Below are 24,703 nucleotides of genomic sequence, written 5' to 3'. Positions count from 1 at the left end.
AAAAATAACCCTCCTTCAGCTTGCCACATGGACAGCATCAATCTTATAAAGAAAAGGAGGACTTGTGGCACCTTAGAGACTAACCAATTTATTTGAGCATGAGCTTTCGTGAGCTACAGCTGTACTTTTGATTTGGTACTTTCCTGAAACAGGGATGCTCTTCCTCCCACATGAATCAGGCTTCTTAGTGCCCAAGGTGAAATTTTTGAGGATCCTAAGAGCTGCCTCTGTAAAATCAGGTGACAGTATCCTGCCTTTCCTAGGGGGGATGGACTTGACCATCTAATAATACTTAGCTCCTATTTCATCCATCAGTTTCAAAGTGCTTTGAAGAGGAAGATAAATATAATTAGCCCCATGTTACTGATGGTAAAACGGAGGTGGAGTGATTTTGGCAAATGTCACAGAGCAGGTTGAAGGTAGAGCCAGGGATAGAATCTAGGTTTCTTGATTCCCACTTCAGTGGAGAATAAAGGGGTGAATGGTTGGGGTCAAGCCAGGTCGGAAAATAACTCAACCCTCTTGGGCGCAGGTTGGGTCAGGTGGGCTTGAGTCCAGATTAGGTTTAAAAACTAGGCCCGAGCAGAGCTCTAATCCAGTGCCCTATTCACTGTAATAGATCCTGACTTAATAGACTCTCAGTACTATGATCCTTCTACATTTGAGAAATGGATGTTGAACTATCAACTGGAGAAGAGGGTGAAATACAGCTAAACAGAAGTATATTCAGTAGAGATGGGAGGGAGCAGCTGGGGTTGGGTTTTGTCATTTTTTTCTGAACTACCAAAACTCAGGAATGTATACCTCACTCCATCTCCTATTCACACCTGAATCCAGGCCCACACATGTGCCATTGCCTACTTCCCAGCTGTTCTCTACCTTTGTGTCGGCAGGGAACCACGTCTTGAGGGAGGGATTGGCTCCACCATCACTCACCCTGCATGTTGTTGTCATCCGTTTCTCATCTTCTCAGTCCCTCTCTCTGCAATCTGGGGTCTGCAAAAGCAGAAAATAGTCTTCCTATTTCCAACAGTAGTTTATGTATAATAGCCTTGTCCTGCCATTGTCCAAACACAACCTAGAGTGGTCTCAGTAGATTACAGGAATGAGGACGTGAGATGCATCATGAGTATTATTTATTTTACAATGGTAAACCAAAGGTATTGTGTTGCTTTTGAAGTCTAAGACCCTAACGTGAAAAAAAAACCCAGCTTCCTCCCCATCCCTTCTTTGTCAAAGTCTGTCCTCTTTCCCTATTCCCGACGGGAAGACTCCCACCAGAAAGATCAAATCAAAGCATGCATTCATTTCAGAACTCAGTTGTTTGTAGCTATAGTGTCCCTCCCAGACATTTATAAGCAAACTTCAGCTCTATGGCATTGTCCTCCATACAGCTGCTTATTGCTTCAGTCCACTTGGGATGCTGGGATAGGTGGTGTTTGCTGTAACATAAGACGCTTATGTTAGTGCTGCACTAAAACATGAAATGACCAAAATGCGCCGATACAGCTGGTCTTGAAAAGCTGAGCTAAGATCCATTTCTAGCACAACTCAACAGGATTTATCTGTTCCATTTCCCCCAGTCCTACCCCATGAAGCAACCAAACTGCCAGGAAAGGAATCCTGTGTTTAATAAACAGTTATTGTACTTGTTATTCAATATACACTACTAACATTTTTATGGAGGGGCCTGTTTCCACACAAAGAAACAGAGCGTCATCTCCGGTTAATGGTAAAAGGCGAGATTTTCAAAGGCATACAGGCCAATTAGGCACCCAACCCACATTAAAATCCAATGGGATTTTACCTTTAAAAATTTAGCCCTAATTGCCTTAAATTATTTTGGAAATTTCAGCCAATAGGCACACAAATAGACATAAACTACATGATTCAGAGAGAGAGGGAAAAGAATTAAACAAACCCCTGCAGACCGATCCCCCACCCATCGAAACGGGTGTAAATTGGGAGTAAGTACATTGAATCACACTGATGTAAAACTGGCGTGCAGTCAGTCAAAGCTGCTGTGTGGCATGTACAAGTTAAGAGAGTAATTTTCGAGTGTTCCCAGCTACCTGAAGTATTAGATGGTTCAGATATACACTGAAATGTGTCAGTATGTTGGACCTGCTTCTCCTCGCATGGACTGCAGCGAAGTTCTGATTTACACCAAGAGAATTAGGCCCAATGCATAACTCGCTGCATGTAGAGTTATGAAATGTTATCTCTCAATAGTCCAGCATGAGTATATAAAGCATACATATAGCAAAGCAGACTGATTTGGCAAAGGCAAAAAGAAAAGGAATAGAATCATAGAATATCAGAGTTGGAAGGGACCTCTGGAGGTCATCTAGTCCAACCCCCTGCCCAGAGCAGGACCAATCCCCAACTAAATCATCCCAGCCAGGGCTTTGTCAAGCTTGACCTTAAAAACTTCTAAGGAAGGAGATTCCACCACCTCCCTAGGTAATGCATTCCAGTGTTTCACCACCCTCCTAGTGAAAAAGTTTTTCCTAATATCCAACGTAAATCTCCCCCTCTGCAACTTGAGACCATTACTCCTTGTCCTATCATCTGCTATCACTGAGAATAGTCTAGATCCATCCTCTTTGGATCCACCTTTCAGGTAGTTAAAAGCAGCTATCAAATCCCCCCTCATTCTTCTCTTCCGTAGACTAAACAAGACCAGTTCCCTCAGCCTCTCCTCATAAGTCATGTATTCCGGACCCCTAATCATTTTTGTTGCCCTTCGCTGGACTCTCTCCAATTTCTCCACATCCTTCTTGTAGTGTGGGGCCCAAAACTGGACACAGTACTCCAGATGAGGCCTCACCAATGTCGAATAGAGGGAAACGATCATATCCCTCGATCTGCTGGCAATGCCCCTACTTACACACCCAAAAATGCCATTGGCCTTCTTGGTAACAAGGGCACACTGTTGACTCATATCCAGCTTCTCGTCCATTGTCACCCTAGGTCCTTCTCTGCAGAACTGCTGCCTACTCCAAAAGAAAAGGAGTACTTGTGGCTCACTGTAGCTCACGAAAGCTTATGCTCAAATAAATTTGTTAGTCTCTAAGGTGCCACAAGTCCTTCTTTTCTTTTTGCGGATACAGACTAACACGTCTGCTACTCTGAAACTTGGCAAAGGCAGACGCTCTTTACACGTGGATTATGAATGCTGACGGGCTGTCCAGTTAGGAGCACTAATAACAGCAGGGATCCTTCAAATTGTAGTCTTGCAAAATGTGGTTGTCTTGAAAGGCAGCAGCCTGCTCCTTCAGTGAACTTCTGCATTCTTGACAGTGGCCGCTCCTGACTGGTGGTAGCAGGCTTTCTGTGCAGCTCTGTCCACAGAACTAGTACTTGTAATTGCATCCTAAGAAAATTTCCAGGCCAGTTGAAGGGGAGGCGTTTGACTTAAGCCCAGCAGATTATTAGGTAACGGAGTTAGAGTCCCTGACGCTGTGTGCTTCTGAACCAGTTAGGCTTTAGTACTAGTCCACTGGTCAGAGAATGTTGACTCTGCTTCCCATATCCTCATGTGACATGATTTGCTGTCTCTTCTGTTTCTGTTGCTCGTCCTCCTTTATTATGTGCAGCCACTGTAGTTGGGTTGGCAGCTGAACTAAAATCCTCAGCCCGAGGGACTGAAATCTATTCACAGAACATAGGCAGCTTGAGCAGTGGGAGTGAAAGTTTCCCCATTCCAGCGTGCCTCCTTTGTGACCTAGAGAGACCCCCAGGGATCAGAGGGCAGTTCAGCGTTCATGGTCCACTCAGACCTTGTTCTCTCTGCTGAGAGTGTGAAAAGGGGGTCACAGTTCTGAGGGTGAGTTTTGGGATGTTGACCCCTTTTCAGCAATCCGTGTGGGCCAGAAATACTGGTGACTTGTATGTGAATGTCATAAACATCACATGTGTCCTACGTATTGGATTTGTATGAGATCACATACTGGCTTGTAGGTGAACTAATATGAAAGTGGCCCTTTATGTGTGTGTGGACGGTAATATCTGAGATATAGTATGCAATTTGCTTCTATATCTGGGCATATGAAGCAGATGGGAGAAACTTGCCTGAGACCACCCAAGTTATTTCATATAGACTACTAAAGAGCTCTTAGATGGACTTCTTAAAATCATAGACTCATAGAAATGTAGGGCTGGAAGGGAGTTCAAGAGGTCATCTAGTCTCACAATGAGGCAGACAAGTGTTTGTCTCACCTGTTGTTAAAAACCTCCAATGATGGGATATCCACAATCTCCCTAGGTAACCAGTGCTTAACTCTCTTTAAAGTTAGTAAGTTTTTCCTAATATCTCACCTGAATCTCCCTTGCTGCAAACCAAGCTGATTGCTTCTTATCCTACCTTCCGTGGACAGGGAGAATGATTGATCACCAACTTCTTTATAACCACGTTTTACGTATATGAACACTGTTATCGCTAAACTAAACATGCCCATTCCTTTCAGTCTTTCCTCACAGGTCCTGTTTGCTAAGTCTCTTATCATTTTTGTTGCTCTCCTTTGGATTTTGTCCAATTTACTCCCCGCTTCCTTAAAGTCTACCGCCCAGAGCTGGACACAGCACCCCAGCTGAGGCCTCACCAGTGGGGCACAGGTATAAAACTGAGAAAGGCTCCTGGGCAGAGAGTCCCCTGTGGTTTGATGGAGCCGCAGGCACTGTTTCCATCCCATGGAATCTGCTTCCCACAGGTATATCTGGGGTAATCAAGACGGGTGTCTGAGGCACAATTTTCAGGAGCAGTGCCGGTTCAGGCCCTTCGTGTTTGTACACAACTCGGGTCATTGCCCTGCTGGGGTCAGATTTGGGCTAAAACACCCTTGAAATGAATCCTGTAGCGCAAGGGAGCCCAGCATTTGTGATGCCGAAGGTCCGATGGGCAGCTTTTCGGCAGCTGCAGGCCATATTCTGGGGTCTTGCACTATTTTTATCCTGACTTAAGTAGCAGGAGCCAGGACAGACATTCATTCATCATTGACTTCAGCTGAGTTATCCCAAGGATGAATTTGGTTTTAGGATTTACCAGCCCTAACCAGACTTGCAGTAAGTCCAGGAGTTTCTGTTTTCAGACTCTCATAAGGCCAATATTTTACTTCTTACAACTAGTTAGAGGTTGTCCTTCCATCCATCATAGGCAGTAAAAACTGGCACCAGTGTGACATACCCCTTGCTTCTGTGAGCACAACAACCAAGCAGCTCTGATGCTGGAGTACCTGCTCAAACATGCAAATAGAAAACAATTAGTCATCAGGTCACCGGGATCGAATTTCCTCTTGGATTCTGTGCCAGGGCCATCCTGGTGGTTCTGGCTGCAAACCAGGCAGCAAATTGGAGCAAAAGAATTGCAAACAAAGGGCTTTTATTTATTAGTTCTTAATGTTGTTCAGTTTAAGTGAATCAGTCAGAAATGGTTGGTAACTCAGGTTTCAAATCATTTACATCAGTGGATTCCTGCTGATGGGTTTTTGCCCTTACATCTTCCTTTTAAAAAAAATATGTCAATAATGTTATTTTCCCAATATAGCTTATATTAGAGGAGGTCAGAATCAAGGTTGGCATCCCAGTCCAAACACTGCCCCTGCTTTGAGGACGTCCGGATCCCACTTCATCACCTTGATTTCTGTAAGAGGCTGAATCCAAATGCTGCATATGAATGTCCCGCAACCGTAGGAGAGTCCAGATCACATGTGAAACTCCCTCCAAGCCGTGGAGTTTCACATGCTTTCCAGCCAAAGTGCCCCCTCCCTGGAAGGAATGGAAACCTAGTCCAAATGGTGCCTTCAGATTTTCTAGATCAGTGGTTCTCAAAGTTTTGTACTGGTGACCCCTTTCACACAGCAAACCTCTGAGTGCAACCCCCCTTATACATTAAAACACTTTTATATTTAGCACTGTTATAAATGGTGGAGGCGAAGTGGGGTTTGGGGTGGAGGCTGACAGCTCGTGACCTCCCATGTAATAACCTCGCTACCCCCTGAGAGGTCATGACCCCCAGTTTGAGAACTCCTGCTCCAGATGCTGAAGTGATGAACCAGCAAGTCCTTGGACCAGTCTATGGTCCGACTGGGTTTATGCTTTGCTTATAACTGCTGCTGAGAAATCAACCAGGATTCTCAACATCTGTAGGCAGCAGCTGTAATAAAGAAGTAAAAGGGAGGCTTCTTTCCCTCTTCTGCCTCAGCCAGTAGGAACCACGCTGAGCTGCCCTCAGCTGGAATTTGCTCTTTGCATATTTTACAGGGCCTGCTGCAGTTATTCTTCCTTCTGAGTTTTGTATCCCCTCCCTGACATGCACTTGGCCAAAGTCTGCTTTCAGTTACTCTACTGCAAGCCTGGTTGATTCCAATCAGGCCTGTGCCAGTTTATCTGAGCGCAAAATTGGGCCTGAATACTTCTCTGTGCGTGGGTTGGTGGGAGGAAATATCCTGTATCATGTCAGACAGCAAGCGTGCATGTTGGAATGGGACAAAAGTTCTCTCAGAATCTGGAAGAACACTTTATTCCCCCACCTCCTTCCCCGCTTGCCCCACTAAGCAACTTAACGAATGCGAAAAGCTTTTGTTTTTAACGGAGGGAAACGGCCATGAAGTGGAACTGAGCTTTCAGCTTTGTGTATGTGAAAAGGATTGTTTAGCTGTGTGTGTTGGAAGATTGCTTGGTTTGGGGTTTTTGTTTTTTGTTTTGTTTAACTTTTATTTAGGTATTCCCTAAGGGGAATATTTTTATCACAGGTGTTTATCTCTCTCCTACAAAAGGGAAATCCCCTATTAAATGTAGGTTGATGTGGGTTTCTGTTTGTTTGTTTAATTTGGCTACTCTTCCTTCGTACAGTGCATCCGATGAAGTGAGCTGTAGCTCACGAAAGTAGTATCTAAGGTGCCACAAGTCCTCCTTTTCTTTATGGGAATAGGAGTCATCAAAGAACTAGGTGGACAATAGAGGAATTACATTACATTTTAAATAAAGCTAGTGATGGGATGTGTGGATGAAGACCAGTATTTGCTGTTTTGAATTCATTACTGACTCAGGGCCAAATTCTGCCCTGTTTTACAATCCACAGTAACTAAAATGCTTCAGTGGAGTTACTCTGGATTTACATCAATGGCATAGTGTTATTACATTGTGGTAGCACCTAGGGGCCCCAAATGAGAGCAGGGACCCATTATAGTAGACTCTGTACACGCAGATAATGAGAGATGATCCCAGTCTAAACAGAGACCCAGACAGAGAAAGCATCTTGCCCAAGGTCATACAGCAAATCAGTGTCAGAGCCAGGAATAGAACCCAGGTTTTCTGACTCGTAGTCCAGAGCCCTCTCCATTGGACCACACTGCTTCCGTAATACAGAGGTTATCATGTCTAGCTTCAGGAGGTGAAGATGCCAACTGTGCTAGAATAAGCAAGTGCTCAAATTCCACTTGCTCAAAATCCCCTTTTCTGGCATTACGAACTTCCTTTATATCCATCCTGTTTTGATGCTGCTGTTTGGGGGGAAAGTAGTAAAAAAAATGGAGGTGCTGGTGTGCAGAGTAAATGTCTTCATTGTGTCAGACACCTTACACACCCACAAGGCCTCCTGCTTGACAGTGCAAGCAAACCACTAGTTTCTCCAGTGGACAGTTGTGTTTAACAATTGGGGATGTTTCTTGCATCTTCCTGCGAAGTATTTGGTACCGGCCACTGTCAGAGACAGGATACTAGGCTAGATGTATCACTGCTCTGATACAGCCTGGTAATTTCTTTGTTCCTAAGTATTTGTAGATCATTAAGGAGGAGGAGGGGTCATTGGTACACAGATGCAGTCAGTGGACCAGATTCGTGACTCCAATCGCTCATTAAAACTTGAGGGCAGTGGATTATCTGCCCATTTCAAAGGAGGGAATTTGTTTTCTAGATGTTTGATTTAAAGCTGAGAGGTGTCGAGATGCCAAGTCTGTCAGTTTGTATAAATAAATTTCAATTGTGCCATATTTGCACAATGAAAGCCAGAGACCTGGAATGTATTTATTGAGGTTTATTTTGCTAGTCAGGACACACACATTTTGTCTGGTGGTATAAAAACACATGGCCACATGCATGTCAAAGTTAAGTTAAAGGGTCTGACTATAACGCACACTGGCAAAGAAATGTAGTTTATGAGCCTCACTCTCCTCTCTGAACAGTTTCACGTCAGTCTGTGGGTTTCAGTCGGATTCCTCCTCACTGAGGGCTTTATGCAGCTCCCATTGAAGTCAGTGGCCAACCTGCCATTGACTTCAGTGTTGCTGGATCACCCTCACACAGCTGTAAATCAGAAGGTTCTCCAGCCCAGCAAATCCATTCTGTCCTGAACTCACCCCAGGGAGACCAATTTGAGCCCCATGCCCACTGTTGATATTACACAGCCTTTAGACGTGCTGGATCACATCTGTGTGAATTCGAAGAGAGGGACACCTGAGTCTGCGGGGTCTGCCTGTCTCTCATATGCAGGATCTCCTTAGGGAGATGAGGCTGGAACGATTTTTTTATGCTGGATACCATCATTGTCTCTGCTGTCTTTGGGCCTGATCCTGCACCCATTGAAATCCACAGGAGTTTTGTCATTGCAGCTTTAACAGGTGCAGGATTGGGTCCCTTTAAAGACATTCCACGGCCCTTTGCCTGTTTATAAGTGAAAAAAGGAAGAATTGGACAGATGTGCTTTGGATTGAATACTGCTGCTGTAAATTAAGCTACAGCAGTTTCTTTCTAGAAGTATATAGCAATACAGAGCTTGGAGGATAAACATACAGGGGGAAGGGTTCTCTAGACATGCACTGTTTTGAGGGCTTAGTGCAAAGGGCCTGTTTAAAATTGTGTGATAGCATATGGAGGAGGCCAGTGCTTCCTTTTTCTTAAGTTTCCTTAGGCTTCTTTTTTTCATGATGAAATGTTAAGAACAAGCCTCTGGGAGGCAAGGGGTTAAAATAAATGCACTTCATGTTTATTAATGCTAAGACTCCAGATTTGTAACCAGGGTTCAGAGGTATTTAGATCTGAGGTTTTGCTTTGGACCTGTCTCTACTTCAGGATATAAGATAATAGCTAAGGGGGCCAAAAGGTAGTCCCTGTCCCACCCAATATATATGTTATTGCACAACTAGCTAGGCCTGTTGTGAAAGGGTTTTTATCATCCTCTGAAGAACCAGGGATAAGGCCACTACCCGAGGCAAGATGCAGATCTTTATGGTCTGTTGGTCTTGTCTGGTCTGGGAAGTTCTATGTAACAATAAAGGCAGTCAGGCCCAGCCTTCCAGTTTGTGGGGGTCAAATTTTGGGAGGGGGAATTGCGTCAGGACATCCGCAGCCCCACGGCTTGAGACAGTAGGAGAGGGATTATCTAGTGGTATGTGTCTTTTAAGAACATAAGAATGGCCAGACTGGATCAGACCAAAGGTCCATCTAGCCCAGTGTCCTGTCTTCCGTCAGTGGCCAATGCCAGGTGCCCCAGAGGGAATGAACAGAACAGGTGATCACCAAGTGATCCATCCCCTGTCGCTCATTCCCAGCTTCTGGCACACAGGGGCTGGGGACACCATCCCTGCCCATCCTGGCTAATAGCCATTGATGGACCTGTCCTCCATGAACTGATCTAGTTCTTTTTTGAACCCTGTTTCTGCCAGACTGCCTGGTCTCACTGCTGCTGGGGAGAGCAGGCTGGTTGGTTTGTTGTTGAGTGTGTGCAGGACCCTAAAAACGGAGGGTTAACAGGCAGTCCCTTCGGTTTCTTGTCCTGAAGGTCTGGTTCTGAAGGCACATGTTGTATTTTAATAATCTGTGCTTGAATAAAGGGAAAATGTAGGGAGAGAGCAGCATGATCCAATGGCTAGGACTGGGAATCAGGAGATCTAACCTCTATCCCTCACTCTGCACTGATGTACTGCATGGCCTTGGGCAAGCCATTTCGTCTCCCTGGGCCTCAATTTCCCCATCAGCCAAAGGGGGCGGGAGGGAGAGGGAGGATACGGATACTTACCAATTTTGTAAAGAGACCTAAAGATGGAAAATACGGTGTGAGGGGAAAGTGCTTCACTGTTGGCGCTTTTTGTTTTCTTTTACAGAAGAAAATGAAAAGCACGAAAAGCTCCGCCTAGAAAGAGAACAGGAGCAGAAGAAGGCCAGCGTACAGAAGGTTAACAATGCCTTTCACCCAGAGGAGCCAAGGGACGAAATCCCAGCAGTGCCCATCTCTCCCCCTGCACCAGCTCCTCCTCCTCCTCTGCCGCCACCCCTAGCAGCCCCCATATCAGTCATTCCCATCCCCGTGGTCACTAGCCCACCTCAACAAGCGGCCCAAACCACTCTGTCCCCTCCGCTCATACAACGCCACCAGCCTCTCATCAGCACTCCCAGCATCAGCAAGGAAGTGTCCTCAGTTGCACCTGTTATACAGAGACCATCCGGCCCACTTCTTCCAGACGTCAAGGCTGCTACGCCCCCTTCAGGTAGCCCCAAGCAGTTACCGCAGTATGCAGCTCCCGTACTGGCCATCCCTCAGCATCATGTGGTTCAGCAGCCAATACAGCCCCAGCCTCAACCACATCAACCTCTGCAGCAGCACCAGGCGCCGCCTCAGCAGCTCAATGCTCTTAAGCTGGCCCCGGCAGAAGATGCCAAACCAAATGAGCAGAAGAAGAGACCTGGAGGGTGAGTCCCCAGAAACTCACAAACCATTGCACGCGTACTTCAGATTGCAGCGGTGTAGGATCTGTGGAGAGCTTGTAAGAGAAAGGAAGTGGAGGAGGAGTGGGGGAATGGGAATACTGCATCAGACCCAAGACCCCGCTGCTTTGTGGAGGGTTTGCCAACCCTGTCCACAATCAGAGCACAACCAGACAGACTCCATGAGCGTTTGAATACATTTGTGGCAGTGGGATTTTAGCTTGGCTTTCTCTGACCAGAACACAGGTTTTTGTCTGACCCCACACTACATTATAAAACAGTTATCTAGACGGCTTCTCTGATCCCAAGAGGTCTGGAACGGTGCTCAGGCAAAAATCCTGTCCCTGATGGCCTGGGAAACCATGCAGCTCTGTTAGCAACAGCCCTGTTTAAACTTGTCATTATAGTATCCCAATGCAGACAGCTTCGTAATTATTTCTTTGTGCAATGATAATTTTAAATTCTAAATTAAATGAAAGGTGAGCACACGGGCACCGTGCTTCACAGAGAAGGAATGCCCTGGCTCTGATGTGCAGAAAGCAACGGAGCAAACATGCTCACGTTTAGCTGTGGTGGATGAGGTCTTTGTGGTTGGTATCTTAGTTCAAGAATTAAAGGGGAACCTTGTTGAGACAAAATTATATATAACCGGTAACTAAAGTCCTCGCTTTAACCAGGTAACAGGTACAGCAGAGGTGAAGGCTCTGCAAGCTGCTCCCACACTGTCTTGCCAATATATCTTAATCCTGGCCTGGAGAGACCACCTTTAGGGGTAGTGACAGCATTCAGTCCCTATTGTCCATTCAGCCTTCCATGCCTCTGCTGAAAACAAGGATGCCAGATGTGATGCTGGCCTTTTTGGTGTGCATGGCTGTTCACCAAGAACTGGTTTGGTACCGAGCAATGAAAAGTGCCATTGTCTTTTGCTTGTTACCAAACGGAGCTGGATTTTTACCTTTAGTCAAGAGGTTCAAAGCTTCATAGTCCATTGCTTATATCCTGTGCTCCCCAGTCCCCACTGCATTAGTGCTCAGGATCGCTCTAATGTGACTGGTAAAACAAGAAGAATGGAGGGCTGTGAATTCTGCTCATTTGTGGAGAGAGGGGCCCTGGCATTGCTGAACAGCATCCTCGATCCTTTGGCTGACTAAGGAGTGATATTGACTCTCTGTCAAGGGGGAATCTCATCTTGTTCGCCTCAGCCAAAGGATAATGGCTGCAGAATGGTTCCTTGAGAGCAGGGGAGGGCTATAAGGTATAAGAGAAGATTAAAGGATCCATAGTGTCTTTTGGGGATGCAGAGATTTCTGTCCTCTACCTGCTTTCCTGGGAAGAGGGATGGGAAAGAGTCTAAACAGGAAGCTATGAAGAGGATGGCAGTTTTTCTCCTCATAATAGGATCATAATTCCAGCTAGAAAGGTTATGATCTTTACTGCTTGATTATCAAAAATGCCAGTTGCTACCAGGATTCCTTGTGAAAAAGAGATTGCTCGTACAAATGGCTAGTTAGACACATAACTGACCATTTGTGTTCATGCAAGTCCATGGTGTGTGCAATGCCAGTGATTATGCTTCCCTAATAAGTGAGCAATTGGGTGCCTGACTTTGGGGAACAGGCCCTAAGTGTTTCTTTCTGTTTTGTAGAACTAACTCTGTTTTTGGGGAACGGGAAAACGTGCTGCTTCAAAACGGATTACCAAAGCCCCAGTCCCTGGGTCAATCTGTAGGACTCTGCTTGTTGTAAGCAGCCATCTCCAGACTTGCACCCATTAATCCTGGGGGGTTCTAACAACGTGCAATACACTTGACAATTTGGCTTCAAACATGATGTGCTTGTTTCCAGGACAACAGGACTATTAAGTTCTGCACTCCATACCAGGCTTGCCTGGATCTAAGAGCGTGTACCATACACTGAGCAAGCCACCTTGTAAATGCTACCCTGTTCAATGCATGTGGGTCAGACACCTCATGGTCTGTGCTCTTGTCTATCCAGAGCTGCTTGTCCAGACGCATGTATATGGAGAGATGTTTTATTCAGCTCATAAACGTTTCATGGGAAAAGGCCCTGGCTGTTTAGTTTTAATCGATTGAATAGTTTTAGCCCTTATTAAAAGAATGACCCCACTTTCAGCATATTTTTAATTAAAGGTAAATAATTTTGTAGAGACTTTATGGAAGATACTAGAGCTCTCTCCCTGTCTAATAATATACCAGAAAATCTGAACACCTGAGCATAAGTTGTAGTGAGGTGGAGGTGACATTTGTGAGTTCATTCTGAAAGTAGTTTTTCTCTGTTTTTATAAAAATCTGGAGCACCTGACCCCTTACTGTCTTTGTTGGACAGTGACTGGAGACTTCTGTTTTTCTTGATTATATTCTTTCATATTTATATTTGGTTACATTATTTCAGTTACAGCAGAAAACGAAAAGCTTTAAAGTATGCCTGCCAAGTAGCATATGTTTTAGTTTATAATTGCAGAACTCCCACTCTGACTGGTGGGTGGGCATGGATTAGAAATGGGCCTGAAGTCTGGCTCCAAACACTCTGTCAAAGCTTGGATACTGTAGTGATTAGTACTGTATACATACCTAAAATTCACACTAATGTAAATACCTCTGAGCTTTGCATCTTGTCCTCCCTCTAATGTATATACCTAATATACTAACTGGAGCCTATATGTACCTAGTATACAGTATATACATTATATATTGTGTATGTGTATGAGATATGTGTGTGTGTTTATAATATATTATTTACATATATAGTATCGTTCATATATATAATAGGTCTGTACTATATTTACAAATAATACATTATAAATACTTTTAAATTCTGACCACTTTTCAAACGGTCTTTATAATCTCCCCCTATATCTCAGATACACACACTGCTGAAAGCTCAAGTTGAATGGACATAGTTCTAAACCTGACACTGAGTTTATCTTTGTTCTGTTTGGGTTGCAGGGTTGGGACCAGGGAAGTACATAATAAATTGGAGAAGAACAGGTGCGTAGAAAGCCAGATTTTTGTTTATTGTAACACCCTTTCTTTTGCTTGAAGTCTATAAATACTGGTTTTTCTAGAAAGACTTGGTCGAAATTTGTAGTGACTTTAATTAATCCTATTTTACCCAGCTTCCTTTTAGCTGACTCTTGTCTCTGTTGCTTCCTAATATGTTTTGCTTACTACCTACTTGCATTACAATAACCTTGCAAAGCCCTGATCCAGCAAAGCACATCAGCACATGCATATTATTATTGTTGCTTATCATTGTGTTAAAGATGTACCTAGAGGCCTCACCTGAGATCAGGGCCCCACTGTACTGCAAATAAATAGTAAGAAACAATCCCTGTCCCAAAGATCTTACAATCTAAATAGGTAAGTGGTGAGAGGGAAAACAGAGGCACAAAGAGTTGACAGGATTTACCTAAGACCACACAACACTTCCTTGGCATAATTGGGAATAGCATCCAGGTCTCATACGCTCCAGTCCAGTAACCTATCCACTGGAACACGCGGGCTCAGTTTTAAGAGTGCAAGTAATCCCACTGACGGCAACTCACAGGTTTAAATGCTTTGCTGGATCGGGCCCCAAATTCAGTCCTAATCCTCAATCAAATCACTTTTTGGTTTATGGTCCCTCAAACTGACGTGCAGCTCTTGTTGTTTCTTCAGACGTGCACATTTGAAAGAATGCTTTGAGACGTTAAAACGCAACATCCCCAATGTTGATGACAAGAAGACCTCAAACCTCAGCGTTCTAAGGAGTGCCTTGCGATACATCCAGGTATGGCCTTCTTGCAACTGATTGTTACTCCTGGCTGCTGATTCTAGAATGCTTTACTTGATGGAGCAAAAATCCAGTATTACGTTTTTTAAAAGTTTATTGTTTTCATGTTTGGTTGAAGTCTTTTGGTTTCAGTGCTTACAAAGGTGAAAGGAACAGGGAAAGTCTCCTTAATTTATAGTTGTCATTCGTAACTTGCAAAATGTTCAGCATCTTTGGATCTGCTAGGACTATTCTGTGTAATCCAAACTCCTGTTATCAGAAACTCCTAGTTAACCAAAAGTCATTCACGCCCATAAGAACAATCCACTTTGGATCAAATTTCACTCTGGTGCAGTGGGCCACCAGGAGGATTGTGCAGCACTTAAACCTGATTTTAGGGGTCTTAAAAAGGGACGTAAGTGGTATATAACCCTGGCGCTGGTCCTCTGTGCCCATCATGCATTTTTCTCCCTGGGTACCCAAAACACTAGTAGTTTTTGTGACGGTTTTGAATGTCTCTAAAATATTTGGGGAAAACAGGGCTGTACTGAAAATGTGATATGCTCTATGGCAGGAAGCTTGAGCTACGGGCCTGGAAGCTGTGAGCGGTTGTGATGTGGGAGTCGTCGAGATTTTAAGGATAAAAGTCAGCTCTTGTGTAAGCAGGCCCAACTCTTGTAGAAATCAGTGCACACGTTTTTTGTGATTGTCTGTAGCTAAGTGTGGCACTGTCAGTGGTGAAGGCCGGAAGCTGTTGTTCATATGCATTGCTCTGTAGATACCAAACACCTTGTCCTTATTTAACGTTTGTCAGAGTGGTTAAAAAGAAATTACCAACACGGTGCTCTGTGATTGGAACGTTACCGTAAGCGTGAGTTAAAACTAGCTTTGTTATTTAAGATGGGTGTTTGCTAAATATCTGTACATGTGGTATCTTATTGCTGACTTTCAGAGGTGCTGAGCAACCACAGCTCCCAGTGACTTCACCTGGAGATCCAGGTGCCCAGCAGTTACTCTCCAACTCTCAGGATGAGACCATTACTCATCCCTTGGCTTCCGAATGAGTGTTGCTCAGTTTTTGTTTGTGTTTTGCCAGGAGGGCTGCCTTCAGTGGGGAAGGCATGGCGGTGTGGAAGCCAGACAAATGTCAGTGGGAGCCAGCGCCTAAATTCTGGGTAAACAAAAGGAGTAGAGCTGTGTTCCCGAGAAAGGTCATTTCTGGAGACGCAGTCGTTTTGCAGCTAATGGGCATCGGAAAAGTCACGAGCCTTTTGTCTGATTTCCAAAGCAGGTTGCTGTCAGTTAGGAGCTGAGCTTCCGTTAGCGCTAAGGGAGACAGACTGAGCTGATTGCTTACTCTCACGTCTGGGAGTCGAGTCCGAAGTCACGATGTCACGAACAGAGACGACTCTGGCGTTGTTAGTGGACACTCTATGAATATTGATACAAGTGCAGATCTATCCCCGTGCAGACTCCGTTCACAAGCAGAATTTTTGTGCTGTGTCTCTGGAATGTAGCTTAAAATTCTCCTGAGAATGTCATTGGGGATGACTGGTTCTCTCTAGAGCCGTCGTAAAATGCTTTGAGGGCTAGGAACAATGCTGGCTGCAGCACCATACTGTAAACAAATATGCAATCAGATCTGTAAATTGCTAAGAATTAAGCTCTTGCACTAGTTATAGCAAAGCGTTTTCCTGATGATGGACTGTTTGTAAGAGGAGGATAAATGTTTCCATTCAGTTAATGAAATATGCGGTCATGTCCTTAAGTGCCTAGGAAGCATAATATGCGTTTAGGACAGTCCAAAATGCGGCCATTGACTCAGAAGACCAGCACGCTTTCCTTGAGTTTCCACCATGTGGTATCTGCTTCAGTTTCATCTCTGAATTGCCTCCCCTTTGTTCATCCATCCTTCACTTAGGAGGCCAGTCATAATTTGTGCAGACCTGAATGCAACTAATGTGATGCTGGGCTGACAGCGGGCCAGTTGCCTTTGAAAAATGTCTTGGAAGCTGTGTACTGTTTTGGGGGGCCTGGGGAAAAACACACGCCTATGCACTCACCTGTACACCCACCGATGGGACCTGAAAGGCATGTCAAGGTAGTATATAGTTGCAGTATGCCTAGCCATTCAGTCAAGTGACAGATGCAAAAATCCCAGCCATTTTGATGTTGTTGTTTTGATGCCAGGCTCTTACAGAAATGGCTCTGAACAAAAGCAAATCTTTGTATAATTATCCCCATTCATCCTTCCATTAAGTTCACAGTGACCACATAGTGGTGTCAGAGCTTTCAGGTGCCTGCTGCTCATTTCTTCCTATTGTAAAAGCCACTTCTTGTCTTGGAAGTTATAAGCAAAGTAAAAAGAGAAGGCGAAAGGGTAAGAAAACAACGCAGCAGCTTCCTCTTCCCCTTCTGCTCCAAGAGTGATCTCATCAGCTTTCCTCTAGTGAAGTCCTTGGTAAGGTTAGGCCAGACTGGGAGAATTTTGCAGCATGGGGAATGAAAACGGAACTGGGCAGCTGACCAAGCCAGGTGTTTAGAGTTATTAAATAGGGTGCCAACAATACTTGAAGCCTCTCCAGTTTCAATCCTCTCTCTGAAATATATCCAGTGTTTCAACCAGCCCACAAGTGCCTGTGATAACCTCAGAATGGCATTTTGCAGCACCCTCGGTGAACCCTGCTGTAGGAGATAGCCTGGATTGCCATCTGCATAAATCCAAATGCAGTGGTAAGCTGAGACTAGCTTCTGTCCCCATAAATCCTAGGGTTCACAATAGAAGAAAGCACTAAGAAACAAAACTGGGGTGATTTCCTCTCAAAAGTGCAATGAACTGGTGTCAGAGATTGGCATGAAGATCTTCACCAACCCATCTGAACAATGGGCTTTGACTAGTCCAGAGAATGACTTTTCCCATCAAAACAGTTAGGCCATTGACTTCAGTGGAGGATTGTCCAGATCCTGTTCCACCTGTGCTCTGCTCACACGTGGCCCTACAGGTAACTGAATTGTTTCAGTTTCACTGTGCAAGGTTGGGAAGGTTATGGGGTGCGGATGTCTACCCCCCTGCCCACTGTAGAGCTTTGCACCGTGGGGACTACATTGGTGATAACGCAGGCCAGGGGACAGTGTTGGGGGCAGGGACAGGTGCATTGCAAGTGGATTTGCAAGGAGCACAGCGATTGTAGGTGCTTTTGTGGATTGATGTAGCATTGTGACAGGGAGGTGAGGACTCCCACAGGATCTGTGCACTTTGCATTTGTGCAAAGGGACAGGATTTGGGCCTGGCTGAGGAATAAGGACCAGAAAGCCAAGCATAATTGCCATTGCAATTTCATCAACGCAGTCCTGTGGCTAATAGGACAGGTTAGATGCTCTTATTGTCTGGTGAATAATTTCTATAAGATATTTTGAAGTTTTGTGGTAAGAAGTGGAAGATGGGCAGTTCTCCGCTTTCCTTTTGAAAAACACCTCTACAGTCAGATTCATATGTCACTTGCCAATTAAGATCTTGCCATGCTGGTCATAAGAAAATGTTTTACAGCAGTTGGATTCGGCAGGGCTAGTTGGAAGCTGACAGTCTGTCTATCTTTATATAAAAGATTTAATTTAGTCACATTTTGGGCACTGAGGGAAATAATATTCTCTCCCTCCCCGCCCAATGTGTTCAGTCTCTGGTAGCCCTTACATCTCTTTCTTCCTGCCATTTCAATCCCCAAGACAAGACCACTAGAGCAGAAAGGTACCCCAACAATCCTGCCTGTGAGACATCACGGTAGTTAGTAATGCATTTCTCTCCATTCCTGGGTAGGGCTGCGCCCACTCGCCCTACCCGGGACGATGAGGAAGTGAAGCTGATGAATTGGTCTTTGCACTGAGCAGGCAAGAGTGTGGAGCTGATTCGTTTTAAATGTAGGGGACCCAATTTGAAGTTGTCCTAAGTGTGTGTGATTCTGTTGGCAATAGCGGAGCTACGCCTGCTTATGCCACTGATGAATTTGCCTCAGATGGAGCCAGTACAGGTTCCCCCCACTTGGATCATTACCTCTGAACACCAGTGAAGTGGCCTCGTCTTCCCAGTACAGACAGCACCGCACTGTTCACAGATAGCCATGTCTGAGCCTTGGGCTGTGCTTCGAGGCTGAGACAGGTATAGAACTGCTAATTTGTATTGTCGGAGTCTCCCCGCACACTGTGACCTCATGCTATGATCCTGGCGGATCTCACCAGCTAAACCAGGTCAGGCCAGACCAGTGCTTGGAAACCCCACCATCACTTTGGTGCTCTGAGAGGTGATACTGGTGATTCAGTAGGTGGCACTTTTTTCATGCTGACTCAGTAGTGAACCCGAATTCCAGCCTGGTGTCAGGGGACTGCTGGCCATGCCTTCTTTAGAGTGAGACCTGAAACTGAAGCCCCAGCTCCTTGTAGTCATTAAAGAGCCCAAGGCCTTTTTCATAAAAAAGCGCTGAGAAGTGTGATAAGGGTGACTTCCCCTCCCAAAATCCCCAGGACTGTCCCGTTGTCCCACCTGTTGACTGAATTGCAGCCCTGTTACTCTTGCTGCATACATTGGGTACCTATCATCCATCCAGCCGGGCAGGTGGGCGGGCGAGTTGGGGCAGGCAGTGTGCGCTGTGCCGGGGGGAGGGTGGAGCTGCCAGGGCGGTTCTGCTGAGCTGCTGTCGCTTGTGTAACCTCCCGGCTGGCACGAGCGCCAGGGATGGTCAGGGCTGCCTGGCTGCAGGTGGATCGGTGAGATGCACAAACAGCGGGGAAGGAGAGCGGGACATGTCCTTTGTGTCGGGCCCTGAGAATGGGGGACGCAGCTTTCTGCAAAATCTCAGATTGAAACATAAAAAATAAAAGGCCTGGCTAATAAAGAGATCGTTCAAACCCCAGTTCGCAAAGAAAACAAACCCAGTTTTAGTTTTCGCTTTTCATAAGGAAAAGAAACTGGTCAGTTTCACTTTTAAGTCAGTTTCGTGCCCTAAGGCAGCAGGGCAAGGTGGGGGTTTCAGAGTCTCCAGGGGACTGGTTACTTACACATGAAATATCCATTGCATTTGGATTCTAAAAGCCCTGGAACTTAAATTTGGGGCCACCTTCAATCCGACAGTGTCCCCGAACCTCCCTGTTCAGTTGTGCTTTTCATGTCAAATGTAGAATCAGGAATATGTGTCCCCCTTGGCCACCCTCTTGGCTTTTTGCATAATTATTGTTTGCAACCATTTTTTCAAAGTTTAACACCCCCCCCCATCACCTCAAAAAATACAGCATGGGAGCCACAGAATTATGAAGGGCAAAGTGGCAGCCTGTTACATGTAGGCTGTGCCTTCCCTGTAAAAAAAAGAGGGATGTCTTTACATCAAGAGAGCTGTCTTGCTGTAAAAATCTCTGTGGAGTTTTTACCTTGATTAGCTACATCAAGGTAAAAATTAAGACTCCAGTGCAGAGTTGAGCCCAACTATAAAAGCTACCTATGCCTTGCCTCAACTAGGATTTTACATCGAGTTAGCTATCTCAAGCTAAAAATACACACTCCTTTTTTTGCAATGAAGACACAGCTCAAGTGAATGTACCTACATCTGGTACAAACAGTGAATTTACCTAATGGAGTCTGAGTCTGTCAGAAATTCCCTTCCTCTTTTCCTCTACTCCTCTTCCCCTGCCAGCTCTCCTCTCCTCCTTCCTGTTTGCCAGAAGCTGGGAATGAGCGACAGGGGATGGATCACTTGATGATGACCTGTTCTGTTCATTCCCTCTGGGGCACCTGGCACTGGCCACTGTTGGAAGACAGGAGACTGGGCTGGGTGGACCTTTGGTCTGACCCAGTAGGGCCATTCTGATGTTCCTGAGTACCACAAGAAGCACTCAGAATCCCAGCACTACTTCAATAGGTTTGACACTTACCTGTTACTCTCCAGTGTGGCACAGAATTTGTGCAAGGGAGAGTTAAAAAGTCTCGACATAGCAAAATACTTCAGCACAAGAGTGAGGGACTTCTCACCCCATCCCTCCCCCCCAGAAAAAACTTAGTATAAAATGAATCCCCCTCAAACCAGCTCTGACGCTGCAGTTAGCTGATGCTGTGTGCCCTCAAGGAGTGTCGTGCTGATTTTGGAGCATCTTTTCTGGCAAAAGACTTTTTCCCCCTTCATTCCAGCTGGAACTTCTTGGAAGCAAGCCTATTTGTTTCCTTGGTTGGATTTAAATATTTGTGTCTGCGTCACATCAGATAAATCAGACAGTGAAATTCCGAACGCCCCATGTAGCTGTCATTTTAATTTATCCTCCAAGTTGGGTTTGTGATCCGCAACAGCAAACAAGGATTTCTACAATTAAACAAATTATTGCACAAAGGAAATTAGGCTGAATGCAGTTGGAAGTTAATAATCTTTTAAAATAAACCTACAGGCAATGTAGCAGTTGTGCTGCAAAGCACCTTGCTTCAGTGCTTTCAGTGGAAGGGAGTGTGTCCTATTGGTTAGAGCAGCTGACTGGGCCTTAGGATTCTTGTGTTATAGCCCAGGCTCTGTCACTCATTTGTTGTGCAAGCCACTTAACTTCTCTGTACCACAATTTACTCCGATGTAAAATAGGGCTAACAATTCTTAACTCATACAGGTGTCGTGAGGTTTAGTACATGTAAAATGCCTTGAGGTGCTGTGATAAAAGGTGCTTTGGAGGAAGTATGATTATTGTTTATTTAATATATTCTTTTGGTTGAAACAGTGGGCCAGATCCTCAGCCAAACTGCAGTGCAACCCACTGAGAGCACAGGGGAGCAAGCTCCCTTCTTCCAAAAAATTGGGGAACCTCAGAAATGTGGAATTGAGCCTTTCTCTAGCTATGCTGAATAGGGCCCTGCCTTAATGGCCAATAAGCAAATAAATTATAAGTAGAGGATAGAGAGGAGGTAAAGCATAGCCAAGAGTCTAACTCAGATAGGAGTTTTGTTTCTGAGCATCTTCAGAGTTTGAAGGATTTCCCTCCTGCCCCCACCCTTCCAGGAAACCTATAAGCATCTTAGCTGGGATATATTTGAGGCCGTTAAGCAAGCTCTCTTCTATTTGTTTCTATGTGTTTCTCTTCTGTTTCTGTTCTCAAACCGTTCATCACCATCGTATCTGAACACTTTCCAGGTTCAGAGGTTATTTTCTACTGTGTGTTAGTTTAAAACAAGATCCAAGTGATTAGCTCACTGGGTAACATGAGGGCATCAGGACAGTCAGAATCAGACTGATGCGTGGCTACAGATTGAGTCAAAGCCTGACAGGTTTCAGAGCCCACTGCAAGCCCTATTTATTTGCCAAAGCTTTCCCAGTCCAACCAAAGTCCAATGCCAACTAAATAACAACCTGCTTACAAAAAATAAGACCAAGCTGAGCTTCCCAGAACCTGCAGAGGCAGAGGAATGAATCCCATTGTGAAGTCTGTAGTGGACAAAGACATGCAGATCTAAATTACCATGTACAGGCAAACTAAGGGAATGTTTGTGGTTAGAGGGAGTTGGCTTAGTTTAGTATTCACAAAAGATATCTGCCAGCCCTGCTTCCTGTTCCTGATTTTGTATAGAGTAGCCATCAAACAGATGGAAAATTGTGAAATACACTGGCAGTACCAAACTGTGATCTATCTGCTATATTTTGGCTTGGGAAGGAGCAAAGGGGAGAAGGTTAGGAGTTATTTGTGCCTTGGGACTGACGGAAAGTCAGGAGTTAAATTCTGTCTTGCGTTACACCCATTGAAGTCAATGGCTTGTACAGGGACTAAGGTGGCATAGAATTTGCGTCCTACTCCTAGGCACCCATATGATCATCAGTTGGATTTTTGTTGCAGAAGTTTACTTTTGTTCAGTGTGATTTTGGTTGTAGCCAGATATGTTTGGGGAGTTGTATGAATGATTTACTAAGAAAGCATTCTTCACAGTAAGGGCCTGATTCAATAGAACTGCTCTAAACCAGCTGACTAGAGAGGTATTTTTTCCCCTTTCCAAAATAAAATTAAAATAACCTTTGTTTTTATGAAATGTGCTCTCAGTCCTGTTACCCAGGGGCAAGAGTTCACATCATAAAACCCACACAACCTCCAGCTGGGAATAGCTGGTTCTGAGAAGCCAAGCATTACATGGATGTAGACCATGAAATACCCTCTCACCCTAGCATTAGTTCCTCCAAATCCTAGTTGAGATACATTGGCAGAGCATTGTGGCAGGAGCTTGCCCTGCAGCTTCCCAGGTGATGTTCTGTACTGAGGCTAAAATAGCAGTGAAGACACGGCAATTTAGCTTTTTAGTGTGGGTTAGCAGCCCGAGTTCATATTACTGAACCAACTGAAATATTGTCTCAACCCTAAAATGAGAGACAACCAGTGTGGTTTCCATAAAGGTCAGTCTACAGTCCATGCTGTATGTACCTTGCAGAATGTGATGGGAAAATGACTAGAGTGACAAAAGGCAGTTAACGTGTTTATAGACTTTGCAGCTGTTTTTTACTCCGATCGTCAGTCAGCACTGTGGGCACTGCTGTATCAGTGTGGGGTGCCTGAGGATGATGGTAATGACGTCAAGTGGGTGAACAGTTTTGTCTGTCTGGGTAGATAGCTGACAGCAGGAGGTTCAATATCCAAAGAAGAAAATGACTGCAATGGTGGTGTCATGTCCAGCGTGTAGAAGAAGGTAGAGTAGTTCTACAGAACATTTACAGAGCTGAGGTCAAAGGAAGTAGAGTACAAGGTCACCCACAAATGAGGTTGGAAGATGCAGTTTTGGAGGATTTAAGCCTGTATCCTCTCAGACTGACTGTTGACGAAGGTAGACAATTTGCAAGGGATCGTTTGAGATGGAAATCCGTTCGACATGATACCATGGCCATAATATAGCCATGAGAATCTGCTACTGCTCCAGATTCCCCTATAGGTTTTAACTCCAGCTGCTAACCAGAGTTAAAAACCAAGTTTATTTGTCTTCACTGCTATTTTAAGTTAAGACTGTGGTTTTTTGCAGTGTAGACAAATACACATGTGTCTGAATGAGGCAGTGAACTGCAGTTTCCATGGCTATCAATCTGACTCCTTTCACAGGAGCTGAATTCACACAAAAAATGGAAGTATAATTGAATTGAGCTAGTTGGAATCTTTTTAGATTCCCGAATGAATCTAGTGTATTGTTCGTTCTTAGGGAAGAGTGTCTGACTTCCTCATCCAATTACAAGTACAAGCTTCCTCATTTAAAAAAAAAACCCAAACAAACTTCAAATCACAGAACATTAACCTCAGCTCACCTTATGACTAAGTCATGACTGTCCAAAGCAATATTATTATCGCTTATCATATGCAAGCACTGCAAAGTTAAAGCAAGGAAGAAAGTTCATAGGTTTATATTCATTATCAAAATGAAGGATCAGTTGCTTGATCCATCAGATGATTGACGATAGAAATAATCCTTCAGTAAAGGCCGGGTCTTGTTCAGATTTTGGTCCAGCGTATAAGGCCCTGGACTGTGACTCAAGAGGTGTTGGTTCTGTTCCCGGCACTACCACTGACTTTTGTGTGATGTTAGGCAAGTTGCTTCATCTCTTTGTGCTTTGGTTTCCCCTTTGTCTTTTCTATTTAGATTGTAAGTTCTTCAGGACAGGGCCTGTATTTGTACAGTGGTGCCCTCATGTTATGGGGGCCTCTCAATGCTACTGTAGTACAAATAATAAATAAAGATAAGATTCCCAACTTCCCACAAGGGGTAGAAGATCGTTCATGGATCAGTTTGTCCATGTTAATTGGTAATGATCAGAATCCTGCTTCTTATCAATTACTTTTAGTGTTTTACTTTTGTCATGAGATTTCAGTTAATTCCAGCCTACCCTTTCTCATAAATTTAAAGTGGAAAAAATGACTGGCATCACTTTAGGTGAACAAATTATTACTGCAAGTTACCCATCCACATTAGGAAGCGGCAGCGAAACTGACTACTTGAGGGCAAATCAGAACAAATATTGTCCAAATGATGTCCAATTAGTGCAGCTAAGAAATGTCAGCCCTCGATCTTTTTGCTGATCCTGCAGCGGAGAGGGCTGGGGAGACACCATTGTCATGAGATGACATGAGGGAATCTTTCTGAGTGGTGGCAAATGAATTTGCTGAAGACACCATAGCTTAGCTCTGCCCATACGCCTGAATTTTCCGGTTGATACCACAACACCTTTTGTTTGTTTTAAATTGCAGTTAGTAAC

General features: G+C 44.6%; 1 protein-coding gene across 1 annotated transcript in view; it reads left to right on the top strand.

The window, feature by feature from the left end:
* MNT (MAX network transcriptional repressor) overlaps positions 1-24,703 on the top strand; it is a 69,077-nt gene that overhangs the window by 16,667 nt on the left and 27,707 nt on the right. The window contains exons 2-4 of the mRNA XM_048823792.2: positions 10,101-10,686; positions 13,667-13,708; positions 14,378-14,489. Of these exons, the coding sequence (XP_048679749.2) occupies positions 10,101-10,686; positions 13,667-13,708; positions 14,378-14,489 (740 nt within the window). The remainder of the gene's footprint in view (positions 1-10,100; positions 10,687-13,666; positions 13,709-14,377; positions 14,490-24,703) is intronic.

The sequence above is a fragment of the Caretta caretta genome, chromosome 17 (genome assembly GCF_965140235.1).
Source record: "Caretta caretta isolate rCarCar2 chromosome 17, rCarCar1.hap1, whole genome shotgun sequence".
NCBI lineage: Eukaryota > Metazoa > Chordata > Testudines > Cheloniidae > Caretta > Caretta caretta.
This window is presented reverse-complemented; position numbering and strand designations above follow the sequence as displayed.